Source organism: Grampus griseus (genome assembly GCF_964374135.1).
Source record: "Grampus griseus genome assembly, chromosome: 12".
Classification (NCBI taxonomy): domain Eukaryota; kingdom Metazoa; phylum Chordata; class Mammalia; order Artiodactyla; family Delphinidae; genus Grampus; species Grampus griseus.
In genome coordinates, this window is record NC_139006.1 from 75,883,887 (window position 1) to 75,897,160 (window position 13,274).

A 13,274-nucleotide genomic window follows, 5' to 3' on the forward strand; every position below is an offset into this window, starting at 1 on the left:
AAAACCCTCTGAAAGGCAGAAAGCTGATTTCAAGGAACGATTGTTTGTAAACAAGGACAGTTCAGGACTGAGGCGTAATACAGGGTAAGGATATTACCAGCTCATTCAAAACCTTGACCTACTCTAGTGGTACATTCAACTAGCTGCTGACTTGCACGATGAGAAATGAGATGGTGGGGGATTTGTGTAGAATTACATAGATGAGTGTTCAAACCAGAGACAGTCAGAATGATGGATTATTTCAGCAAAGAAAATAAAAGTTGGTTAGATTGCTAGAGGTAAGTGCCCTTTCAGTCTTCAAGGTATTTTGAAGTCCTTCAACAAGACAGGGATGGAAAGATAACATGACCGCTCAGTACGTTTCCTGAATCTCGTTTCCTGGGGAGTTGCATGAGCACAAACATTACATTCTGGGAGTAATAATGCCAGCATTGCACCTGTGAGAAATTCTGTGCTATTTCCCAAGCATTTTCAAATCCACTGTCTCATCTGACCCTATGCCATCCTGCTGGCTATTCACACATTCATTTATTCATTCATTTATCATATGCCTGCTCTGGGCGGCTGCACGCTGCCAGGCTAGCTGGGCTTGAAAATTGATGCTCATTTCATAAAGAGCAGACCGAGTTGTTAGGTAGTTTGTCCCAACTCCACAACTAGTGGAGGCCGAGCCAGGGCAGGACCAGAGCTTTCAGGGTCCTGCACTCTCCTCTGTCCCAACCCCATTTCTGTCCCTCCTGTACTCGGGCAGCCACTGAAACCACCACCCTTTTAGTCACCAGTCATGCTCTTCAGAGAGTGAAACACCACTCTAAGCTGCTAAAACCTCTTTGCTATTGAAGTTGAGACAGGTGAGACTAGGATGCCATGGATGTTAGTAGATTACTTGCAGGTGAGTCTGTATTGTGATGAGGCTGGAGAAAGAAGCCTGGACAGTTTTCATTCCTGAAGCCATGTCAGTCAGTAGAGGGGGAAAAAGAAGCAAGCCTGGAATGCTCACATGTGGAGGAACTGCGAGCTGGTGTTTGTAATGCAGCCAGCCTGGCACAGAGGGAGCACGCAGTAAATTCTGGATTTGAGGTGTTCCATCACTATTAGTATTATAATAGTGATCTAGCTTAATCTTAATCTAGCTTCACTTAACCATAGATTAGCCCACAATCCCCCTAACCTCTGTAGAGTGACCTGACGGAAGCCGACAGCACACTGATTACTCACAACTAATGGGTCACTCTAGGACACCCCGGACCTTCTGCTCCCGCCCAGAGAATGGCCGCGCTTACTAAAATCCATAGATCTGCCCAGTCTTATGAGTGTGAGCTGATCCTGTTGTGATTTAAAACTTTAACTGTTGCATTAACTGGTTAAAAAAGAAAAAATGAAGTTGATAAGCATGAGAATTATTTCTATGAAACTATTAAGTGCTTCAGGAAGATTCAGAGAATGAGCTGCTAAAATCTTTTTGCTGTTGAAGTTGAGAGGGTGAGGTGATGAAAGGTTGAGGCAATAAAACTCTAGAAGGATTCTGCACTTAGACTGCTTGGCAGCTGGCTTGGTTCTCATTTCACTTTAAAGAAACCAAAACGAGATCGGAGGCAAAGCCTGACAGGTATAACTGATACAGTCAGCAGACCTTTTCTCAAAGGGACAAGCCTCAGTTCTCTATCAGAAAGTGGGTGTTGAAAGTTTTATAGCAGGTGGCAAGTGGCTTGAACACCAGGGAAACATATCATAGAGTCCACGTTTTAGGAGCACCGGTGGGTAGCCTCTGCAACTCAGAGTTTTACCGAACGTTGAGTTCTTTATCAGTAGAGAAAATTAGATCGGCAAATGTGTCTGCAATATTGAAACATGTCCAACTTATAAGATGTTACCTCCAAAAAGAGTAGCATTAAATTAGAGTATCAGTGAGGGGGGGAGGGGGAAACAGAGCAGCACTCCTTATAGCTGTCTGCCATCTGCTACAAAGTTTCCAGAGCCCAGTGAAAAGTGAATATATGAAGCTCCTTGTGCAAAAATTAGTAAGAATTTCAAGATGATGACAACAGAACGTTAAACAAGCACGGGGCCCTTCTGAGCACAGGGCCCTGTGCGACTGCACAAGTCACATGCCCCTGAAGATGGCTCTGCTGTCACTTACTGTTACTGGCAAATAAGTAGAGCTTTTTAAAGTTTTGTCTGTACCAGTTTACTACTCTCATAAAAGTCAGTGTGAATGGAACAGACTTGGACTTGATCGAAGGTAGTTTTTGTCATTAATTGTACTTTCGATGAAGAAACACATGAAGAATAAAATTGAGAATCTCATACTCTTTCTAGGTAGCTTTTCTTTACATCCTATTTGTCAGGAGTTGAAAGGCCTTTTTTTGGTCCTCCCCTCCCTACTGTGCCCCCCGCAAGAATAATACTCTTGATCCAGTCTGTGGATCGAAGAATTATGAAATGTTTAAATATATTTCTTAGGAAAAAGGGTTTGAGTTCCATTTTGGAAAAAAAATAGAAAATAAGGATATCGATCCTATAGAATATATCAGAAATATATTGTTGACCATGAGGTAAAGGCATGGAATGAAATTTCATTTTTTTTTTTTTTTGGTTTTTTGGCTGCATGGCATGTGGGATCTTAGTTCCCTGACCAGGGATCAAACCCATGCCCCTTATGTTGGAAGCGTGGAGTCTTAACCACTGGACTGCCAGGGAAGTCCCCTGGAATGAAATTGTTAAGAAGAAAAGTTTAACACAAAATCTTGATGTGTAAGATAATGGTTTAAAAAAAAATGGGTTTTTATCTGAGTTCAGACAAACTGAAGATTCTGATGAGGAAGGTAAACAACAATGGAGGCATGATGATGATTTGTTGGAAAATAAAATTTTAAATGATGGAGAAATTATATATACCATGACATAAATAGATAAATCCATATGAAGAGGACAAAAAAGATATTAAATTCAAGACCATAAATCAATCACGCAGTGGCTAGCACTGCCCTGTGTGTAGGTTTACAAGATACTGAGAAACAACAGAACCATGTTGTTCTTCAATGTTGTAATAATAAAAAGCTAAAGGAATTATACCAAGAAAAAAATCATACTTTAAAGCAACTTAAATTTGCTGCTCTTATTAAATAACCATGGTATTTTTTTATTTTTTATTTTTAAACAGTACATTTTAAATTGGAATATGGTTTATGGTACACACATATTATTTTTGATTTCTCACTTTGACTTTTTCTGTTAACTAGTGATCCCTCAACTAGGAAGACTTCTCCTGTGTTAGTTATTACGCTCATGCATGCTGCTGCTGCTACAGTAGAGACCTTATATCAGCTCTCAGTTAGCAGTTGTTGAGTTACTTGAAAAAGTCATTTACAAGTTCACCTCTTCAACATCTTTTTAAACTTAAAACATATAACTTGCATTCACACATTGATTTTTTAGTATAGGGACATATGTGTTGGCTGAATATAGTTTCCTGAGCCTTTTTCACGTTAACCACACCATCTTAACTTCCAGGCGTAGCGAGTCTGAATGCAAACTCCTTCTGCATTTTTAAAGTCTTTTTCATTTTTTCTTTTAACAGCTGCCTTGTCCACGCCACCACACACCAGTCCAGCAGCTTGCTGATGTCTTTCGTTTTGCGTTTAGTGGCTCACATTTATTTGGGTCCTTGCAAAGCATTGTTTTCTTAGAAACATTTGCCTTTTTTTCACACTTACTTACATTTCGCAACTTTACATAAAGACAGACCTTGGAGATACTGCAGGTTCAGTTCCAGACCACCGCAATAAAGCAAACACCACAATAAAGTGAGTCACACGAATTTTTTTGGTTTCCCAGTGCATATAAAGTTATGTTTACACTATACTGTAGTCTATTAAGTGTGCAATGGCATGTCTAAAAAAATAATGTACATACTCAGTTTAAAAATACTTTATTGCCGGGCTTCCCTGGTGGCGCAGTGGTTGAGAGTCCGCCTGCCGATGTAGGGGACACGGGTTCGTGCCCCGGTCTGGGAAGATCCCACATGCTGCAGAGTGGCTGGGCCCGTGAGCCATGGCCGCTGAGCCTGCGCATCCGGAGGCTGTGCTCCGCAACAGGGGAGGCCCCAACAGTGAGAGGCCCGCGTACCGCAAAAAAACAAAAAAAAACAAAAAAAAACATTATTGCCAAAAATGCTAACCATCATCTGACAATGCAGGGTTGCCACAGACCTTCAACTTGTAAAAAACACAGTATTTTCAAAGCACAATAAACCCAAGAGCAAGAAGACAAGGTACACTTGTATTTCATTAGATTTCCTAATAGGTTCAACTAGTTAAAAACAGACTTAAGAACTAACTTGGTAACTGGTGAGAGCAGAAAGACATAGGCATAATAGAGAGTAGACCTGTAGCATAGAGTATGCTCGATGTTATGAACACCTATGTTTTTTAAAAATTTTTATTTTATATTGGAGGATAGTTGATTCACAATGTTGTGTTAGTTTCAGGTGTACAGCAAAGTGATTCAGTTATACATATATCTATTCTTTTTCAAATTCTTTCCCAATTTAGGTTATTGCGAACGTTGAGTAGAGTTACATATGCTATACAGGTCTCTGTTGGTTATCTATTTTAAATGTAGTAGTGTGTATATGTCAATCCCAAACCCCCAATTTATCCCCCTCTCCACCTTTCCCCTTTGGTAACCTTAAGTTTGTTTTCTAAGTCTGAGTCTATTTCTGTTTTGTAAACAAGTTCATTTAACTTCACTTAGTATGATAATCTCTAGGTCCATCCATGTTGCTGCAAATGGCATTATTTCATTCTTTTTAATGGCTGAGTAATATTCTGTTGTATATATGTACCACAATGGATTTTCTTTATCCATTCATCTGTTGACGGACATTTAGGTTGTTTCCATGTCTTGGCTCTTGTAAACAGCACTGCAATGAACATTGGGGTGCATGTATCCTTTCCAACCATAGTTTTCTCTGGATATATGCCCAGGAATGGGATTGTGGGATCATGTCTGTGTATTTTAGAGGGAATGGAGAACATGGGTCAATCTGACTAGTTAGTGAATGGAATACTAGCTGTACTTGCCCAAGTCGCTTGGGGGAATTAATAGGCAAATAAATCCCTGCCACCACCCATCTAGGAACAGCCCCAATACAACTGCCAACGGGAGAAGGAGCGTGAGTCACAAATCCTCCCTTGTGACTTTCAACTTGTTGCTCATATTTGAAATCTCTATTTTCATTGAAATCCCTGTAATGGGCCACTGTGCTTGTCTCAGGATCTCTGAAGGTACCCTGTGGGTGCAGGGAAGGCTCCTGGTATTTCCTGTATGCTGTTGGTATTTCAGTGAGACCATCCAAAATATGCCTTCCACATTTGGGAGAAATCTCTTCATGGAGAGTAATGACAGAAACGAGTTTATTTGTATAAGTTATTATTAAGCTTTGTCACAACAGAGAAGAAAAAAAAAAGATGAGGTTAATAGTGAGGCACTGTTTTTATGTTCACCTTCCCTGGTCAGACTGAAAGATTCTGCTGGTGATGCTGAGTGTTGGGGCATTTCTGCATCTGCTTGGTTTGTGGCATTTATTTTCACCTGGGTCATTTGTAGAGCATCAGTCTTTGACATAGGAGAATAAGAGGTAGTAGGTTTCCTAACATTTGTTGAACTTTCTATTTGTTTTTCAAAAGGCCCACTAATTAAAGGCTGGCTAAATCCAGTCACCCACAAAAAGTGATGACAGAACCCCCTGAGGACAAAACACCTCCCAGGGATCGAAGGAAAGAGTGATTTGTAAGATTGTTTTTGTTTGGTTGGTTGGCTTTTCTCCATTTTAGTCTTGTGAATCTCTCTTTTTTCTAGGAGTTTGAAAAAATGTTAAGGAAATTAATTTCTGCTAAATACTGAGCCCGGGTGGCCCCATGGCCCACCAGGGCTGAGCTTAGGGACCTCTCCAGGGAGGGTGAAAAGATGTGAAAGAGTCTGGTCAGAGAGGAGGCTGAGCTGCTGTGGGCTCCAGGGTCCTAACAGGCCGCAACCTTCGCTCCAGCCTTTGCTTCCCTTCCTGATGCATTTGACCATTGCCGAACCACTGGCTGTGTTTGCTGCGTTATCCATCACGTGCGCACACCCTTTTGCAACATCTGAATCCCGTCCGTGATTCTGCGATGCGGGCGGGCTCTCCTGCCAGTGTCCCCCGAGGTCATTGTGGCCAACGACAAAACCTGAGGATGGCCCACTGTCTTGCTTCTCTTCCCTCGTCTTCTTTCTCTCTCCCTCCCTTTTTCCTTCCTCCACCTCAGTCAGGCCCGGTGAGACGGCAAAGGAAGGAACCACGGGGAGTGCCCCATGCATTTTAGGGGACGGGTGGGTGAGGAAGGGCCGCCCGTGAGAGGGCCGGGGCGCCAGCGCCCCTCCATGCATTGGGAAACTTTCCTCTCACAAGACCAAGTTCTCGCCCAGAACTGATGACTCACCCTCTGCGTGTTCTCTCTTCCTCTCCCCTTGTAGGAAATGTGACTGGAAACAGTAACTCCACGTTTATTTCCAGCGGGCAGGTGATGAATTTCAAGGGCGACATCATCGTGGTCTACGTCAGTCAGAACTCGCAGGAGGGTCCGGCAGGGCCGGGCGGCTGCGCGGGGGAGCCGGTGGGCCGCCCGGTGCAGGAGGAGAGCCCGCCGTGCTGCGACTCGTTCGCCGGCCTCGGGCCGCGCTTCCCGGACACGTGCGCCGGCCTCGAGGTGGGCCCGGGGCTGCAGGAGCGAGGCGCCCCCGGGCCCGACAAGGCCTCGCGGCCGGTGCAGGAGCAGGGGGAGGCCGAGGCCGGCGCGCCCGAGACGCGGCGCTGAGCAGCCGAGAACCCGCTGCGGTTGCAGCCGGGCGGGCGCGGAGCTGCGGGCCTTCCAGCCCGCCCTCCGCGCCGCGCACATCGGGAGCCGCGTCCCCAGCTGACGACGCCGCCGCGCACCCGTGCCTGGGCGGGACTGAGGGCGGGGCCTGGGATGGGGCGGGGCCGTGGCCCCAGAGGTGTGCCGTTGAGCCCCTCCGTTCGGTACACCTGCGTCAAATGACCGGACGTTCTTTATCCATCTTGTTCTAAATAGAATCGGGGACTTTAAAAACAAACAAGCAAACAGAAGTACATTTGTTATTACTACTCACTTCCATCCACGGTCACGTGTCTACTAATTGCACAGGTACACGTTGCTCTCTTCTGTTACTCCACTTTTTACCTCCTTCTAGTTTTTCTTCTTCCACTTCCACCTCCCATTATTAGTTCGTCCGTAGTTTGTCTCTTTACGACATCTGTTTTTATGGCCGTCCTGTTCTATTTGGATCTGTATCCCTTCCCCCACCCCGTCCTCCATGTTTGATATTTGTATTTCACTGTCTCTCATAACGTTTCTCTTGATATTGTCCGCCCTTTTTTCTTTTTACTATTTCACGATTTTCTTGAAAGGTCTCGTAAGGGTGACAGTCTTCTTTATATGTTTTCTTTTGGTCCCTTCTCACAAGTAGATGACTGTGTTTTGGTGATGGCGGGGGCGGGGAGAGGTGAGGAGTCTGTACTAAGCACTTTTGGAAGAAGGCTAGAAACGTGAAGCCTGGGGGGAGGCTCAGAGAACAAGAGGAGGGACTTTTAGCTTTCGAAAACTTTTCTGAGTTCTCAGTTTTCTAAAGGAAGGAAAAGGGGAAATCCCATTTTCACCCTGAATGTTTTTTAAGTTTGTGTCAATTTCTAGGCAGCACTAGGTTGCAATTCGTGTCTGCCTCCTTTACTCCATCTCAAAATGGTTCATTTCCCCCGGGTGAATGTAGTACCCTTCCCAGCAGAGGCACTCAGGTACTTGGGAAACTAAATCTCAAAAATCCAAGTTGCTGCACTTGGCATTCTTATTCTTGATGTGTCCCTGGAAAAGGTGTGGAAAATGAGTAGGACATGGGATGGCCTGCACACACGGTGAAAGGAAGGTGCCAGGAAAGTTCAAGAAAGGAAGAATAAAGTTGTGCATTTGTTTTCTTTCTAAACAAGAATAGCATAAATGTGTTTAGGCAGTAGGCACCATTTTCTTCCTAAAAAATCGTGTATCTGTAATTTAGCCTTGTAGAAGTGGAAAACATTCTTATTATTTTCCATGCGTTTACATTAAAAACCCAAATCCTTATATTGTGAACTTAAGAAAACTTATCATAGAGGTGCTTTTCTCTTAGCATCAGTGCTCTTGTGAGGAAACATACAATGTGAGTCAGAGTGAAAGGAATTACCTAGGATGTTTCATCTGTTGTGGCCAGTGAGCATTTGTTCTCCTCAAATACTAAAGTTAAAATATCTAAGCACATTAAAATTAATTTTGCAGATCTGGTTGGTTTTAAGAGTGGTGATAGCAGTCACTGTCCAGACTTTAATGGCCACAAATGCCCAGCTGAAGGGAATGAATGATCGTTGATCACTGGTTTCTCCCTGTCGGTTGCAGGTCTCTTGGAAATGCTAGAATAGTAGCCATCAATTATGACTTTTAATGGAGAAGCAGAGGTGGTTCTATAATTTATGGGGCTTCTTAGCTGACAAGAAAAACTGCAGGAAATAACTGTGTTGCCAGGATGATCCGTTGGTGGGAATTTACTGTCTGTGCTGCCCTTTTAGTTCACATCCATCCAAAGAGAGATGTTATAAAAATGGAAGAAGCCGTTAAACCTTTTGACATATTAAACAAAGTATAGTTCACAAAGGAGAAGGCTGAGCTAAAGACCCAAGTTTCTACTGTGACTGTCATCATCTCACTAATACTTTCCTTTTCTTTCCTATAAAAAGGCACTAATTTTTGACATTTTCCCAAACTAGAGATAACATAAGGATGCTACAGTGAATGTTAAAGTATTTTGAGATCCTTAAATAAAAAGTGCTAAATAAATACATAAGAATCTACTTTCAGAAAAAGGTAGTATTCTTTCCCATGCTGATCCCTACTAATTCTATATTGATCCAAAAACAATTAAATGGTAGGAGGTATATAGCAAATATAGGTCTGTGTCTGTGTATTATAGAGATGTATATGACAAATGTAAACAGAATGAAATGAAGACAATAATGAAAAACTGGGGAATGTGATAAAGAGATTATTAAACATATTTGATGATAAAAAAATTTTTTCACGGCTTGTTTAAACAAAGCTTTTTGTGAAATAATGATCTGACTTCTTTCTGATCTCTATGATGTACTGTGGTATCAAATGTTGGTTATATGGTGTCACTGGTGGAAACCTCAACAAGAGTTGGGACAGAAAGTGCCTTTTTTTAATAATATATCTACCATTGATCTCATAAGTAAAATTCTTTAAAATGTAGGTTGGCTAGGCAGTGAAAGAGTTGAAACGGAAACGGAGTCTAGTGTTTTCTACCCACACCTAATTCAGCTGTCAGAAGTAGGAAGAATTAATTTCTTCTCTCTGCCTGCAAGCACAAAGAGTAGTTTGAATGTGAGGTATTGGAACCTTCCTATGGCAAAGGAAAAGAGGGCTCTTGCTGTGTAACAAGCTACCCCAAAACTCAGTGGTTTAAAACAATCACCATTGATTTAGCTCCCAGCCCTGTGGGTTGGCTCAGCTTGGTTGGTTCATTAGGCCTGGAGGAGCCCAGCTGGGCTTGCTGACCTGCGTGCAGTCTGCAAGCTGACTGGCTCGGGGAAGGCTGGCTGGACTGAACCCTGTCCACGCGGTCCCTCATCCTCCCAGCAGGCTGCCCTGGCCTTCTTCTCATGGTGGTGCCTGGGTTCTGAGAGCAAACAAAACCATATCAGGCTTTTTGAGACCTAGGCTTGAACTGGTGTGCTGTCATTTCTGCCACATTCTGTTGGCCAAAGTAAGACACAGGGTAGCCAGATTGAAGGGGTGAGTACACAGAGTTGCAGGGTGACACTGAGAGAGTGGTAGATACAAGGAGGGGAGAATGGGGCCCTTTTGCCATCTCCATCACAGGAACATTGTTCATAATCAAATGGTGCTGGGGAGAGTGCAGCTGGGAGCAGGAGAGGAACGTTTCCCAGCCCCCAGTAAGTGCTTCCTTCTCTGGTGACCAGATGCCTTTGATGCAGAGTACAGTCAGTTCCTACAAATGAGTACTGAGGTTCCTTCCAAAGCCAAACATCCATGATGAGGGAACTGGGTCTATGGTACTACTGCATTCCGTTGGCACAGATCATGGAAAAGTGACGATTTGTAAAATCAAGAAAACTGGTGAGATCTTTGGGTAGAAGAACCTGCTACATAAACAGATGAACGATGTCATGTTCACCCTTTAGGCTGATTCAACAAACCAACTCTTTATGGTTGGGTACTGGGCAAAAGGGTGAGCTTGAGCAGAAGTACTGTCTTTGGTGGAAGAGGCATAATTTTGACATGTTTGCCCTTTGACCGTCTCTGATGGCACATGACTCTCCTTGGCCATCTGCTTTGGGGAGCCCTGGGGTGCTCTGGGCATGAGTTGCCTAACCTTTTGTGCGAAGGGGTAAATCAAAGTCCTAAACGTTCGGTTGGTGAGTCATCATTTTTATTTAATGTGCTTTTGATGCTTGGGCCCCGAGCATCCTTGAGAAAGGAGATGAAGATAGCTGCAGAGTCCCAGGGAGTCTGGGATGTCCTAGATTTCTGGGGAAGACTGTGGATATTGCTGTGCTCCAGGACATAAGGATGGGTTATCTATGGAATTCCTGACTCCCCAGGGCTATGCTGGTGAAGAGACTACTTTGCAACTACTAAAGCCTTTCCAAAAATAGGTGGGTAGGATTTCCCTGCTAGCACAGTGGTTAAGAATCTGCCTGCCAATGCAGGGGACACGGGTCCAAGCCCTGGTCTGGGAAGATCCCACATGCCGCAGTGCAGCTAAGCCTGTGCACCACAACTACTGAGCCTGTGCTCTACAGCTCACGAGCCACAACTACTGAGCCTACATGCCACAACTACTGAGCCCGCGTGCCACAACTATTGAAGCCTGTGCACCTAGAGCCCATGCTCCGCAACAAGAGAAGCCACTGCAGTGAGAAGCCCGCGCCCCACAACGAAGAGTAGCCCCCACTCGCCACAACTAGACAAAGCCCACGTGCAGCAACAAAGACCCAATGCAGCCAAAAATAAATAAATAAATAAATTTATTTAAAAAAAAAATAGGTGGGTATCTGAAATTGAGCAGGGGTGGGGTCAGCAGTGGGCACAAGCATGTAAGGTGGTATCACTGAAGCCAAGCTCAGAAGTGCAGGGGAGCCACATGTTCTGGAAACCCTGGACCAATGCTCCCATGGCAGCTCCTGCTATGGAGCTGAATTAATATAATGAAATGGGTTATTCCTTCCTTCATAACTTTATTTAGTTTAAAAGAATTCCTTAACCCTTTCAGCCTACATTATGACTTGATATCACTGTTTATAGTGAAAATTTCTCTAAAAACCTTTTAGTATAGCAATAGCTGTATTTATAATTTAGACTCTTTAAATATTATAGCATAATACCCTTGAGATCCATCCAAGCTATTGGGTACATCAGCAGTTAGTTCATTTTTATTGCTGAGTAGTATTCTGTTGTATGGATGTACCACCGCTTATTCACCCACACTTGGATTCTTTCCGGCTTGAGGCAATTACAAATAAAGCTGCTATAACAATTTGTGTGGACATGTGTTTTCATTTCTCTTGGGTAAATACCCAGGTGTGGAGTTGTGGGATCATATGGTAAATATATATTTAACTCTATAAGAAACTGAAATTATTTTCCAAAGTGGCTGTACCATTTTACATTCCCTTCATTTCATCAGCAGTGAAGGAGAGTTCCAGTTGCTCCATATCCTTAGCAGCACTCGGTAGCATCAGTTGTTGATTTATTTTAATTTTAGCCGTTCTAATAGATGTCATTGTGACTTTAACTGAGCATCTTTTCATATGTTTATTTGGCCATCTTTATCTCTTATTTGGTGAAGTGTGTGTTTGAATCTTTTGTCTATATTTTAATTGGTTTGGTTATTTTCTTATTGTGTTTTGAAAGTTCTTTATATATTCTGAATATGAGAATATATAGGTTTTTAGGGCCTTTTATTTCAATGACAAAGAAACCATGGAAAAATACATATTTAAAGCTTTTAGAGCATTCTGAAAGTATATTTAATACCGTTAGTAAAAAAGTAAAGATGTCGCAATTTTTCATTTTATTAAAAAATTAAGGTTCAGGATATGTATAGCAGTAACATTTTTTCAGAGTAAATGTTTCTACAATAAAACCTCTCTTCACAGTGGGACTCGCAGTGGCAGGGCCCAGAGCCGTCGCTTGCTCTGTGGGCTGCTATGTCCTATAAGGCTTTATGGACTACATCAGTCACGCTTCTAGGGAGCACATTCACCCATGGAAACTGTGAGTTTTGTGTTTTACATGCTGGTATAAATGTCTTTATTTGGTTGGAAACGTGGAATGTTTTTCTATTGATATTTTCTGATTTCGTCATTTTATATATTAATAATATTATAATAATGAGGTGCTGGGAGAGGGAAACCATGAAAACAAACTCCAAATGCCACCGCCACCTATGTCTGGAAATAGAGGGAGCTGGTAGCCACGGGATAGACTTTGTTATCATGGGCAAGGTTGTTTGGTCTTATGAAGTTAAGGCCAGTTGGTATCTGTTGGCTGGAGTGTGATGGGATCCGTTGTGCCCTGACAGAAATGCTCCACATTTGCCCTTGGTCTGCAGAACTAGTGGAGGCGAGGGGAGTAAGGCCGGGCTGCATGGAGACGTTCCACGCTCAGGAGCTCTGGGAAGGGCTAGGAGCATCCATGTGGGGTCCCCTGGGAGAAAGGACACCAAGGGCTCTGAGGAGTATTGGGCTGGTGCTGAACAGCTGGGGCTGACAGGTGGACACTCCTGCAGGCCCAGCCACGTCCCACTCAGCTCTGGGGACAGTGGCTGAGCGTGAGCGAGGTAAGTCCAACATTATCCCTGGAGGCTCTCCTCCCCTCAACAGCACACAAGTATCTATAAGTGTGGGGCAGTGCTCGACGGTGACCAGAGGCCGTGACAGACCACACCTGAGCTCACTAGCTTTTCTCATCTTCTCTGGGGTATTTGGAAGGAGACCAGTTCCCCTTTGGACCAAGTAAGACCTTGGGGTTCTTGGACGCCCGGATGGAGAGGCTCTACCTGTGAGCTGTTTGACACATGGGGGCTCCAGCAATTAATAGGAAAGAGAAAAGAGGTGCAGCTGTGTTTATACTTGCAGCTGGTGAAGCAGGCAT

The 13,274-nt window shown here is 43.6% G+C and overlaps 1 protein-coding gene across 2 annotated transcripts in view; it reads left to right on the forward strand.

Annotated features, from left to right (window-relative positions):
• The window catches only part of TNFRSF11A (TNF receptor superfamily member 11a), a gene marked incomplete at both ends in the record, with an annotated part of 56,691 nt that extends 49,840 nt beyond the window's left edge, over positions 1-6,851 (forward strand). For both annotated transcript variants that reach the window (XM_082668332.1, XM_082668333.1), the window contains one exon: positions 6,511-6,851. In XM_082668332.1, the coding sequence (XP_082524458.1) occupies positions 6,511-6,851 (341 nt within the window). The remainder of the gene's footprint in view (positions 1-6,510) is intronic.
• Positions 6,852-13,274: the final 6,423 nt, after the last annotated feature.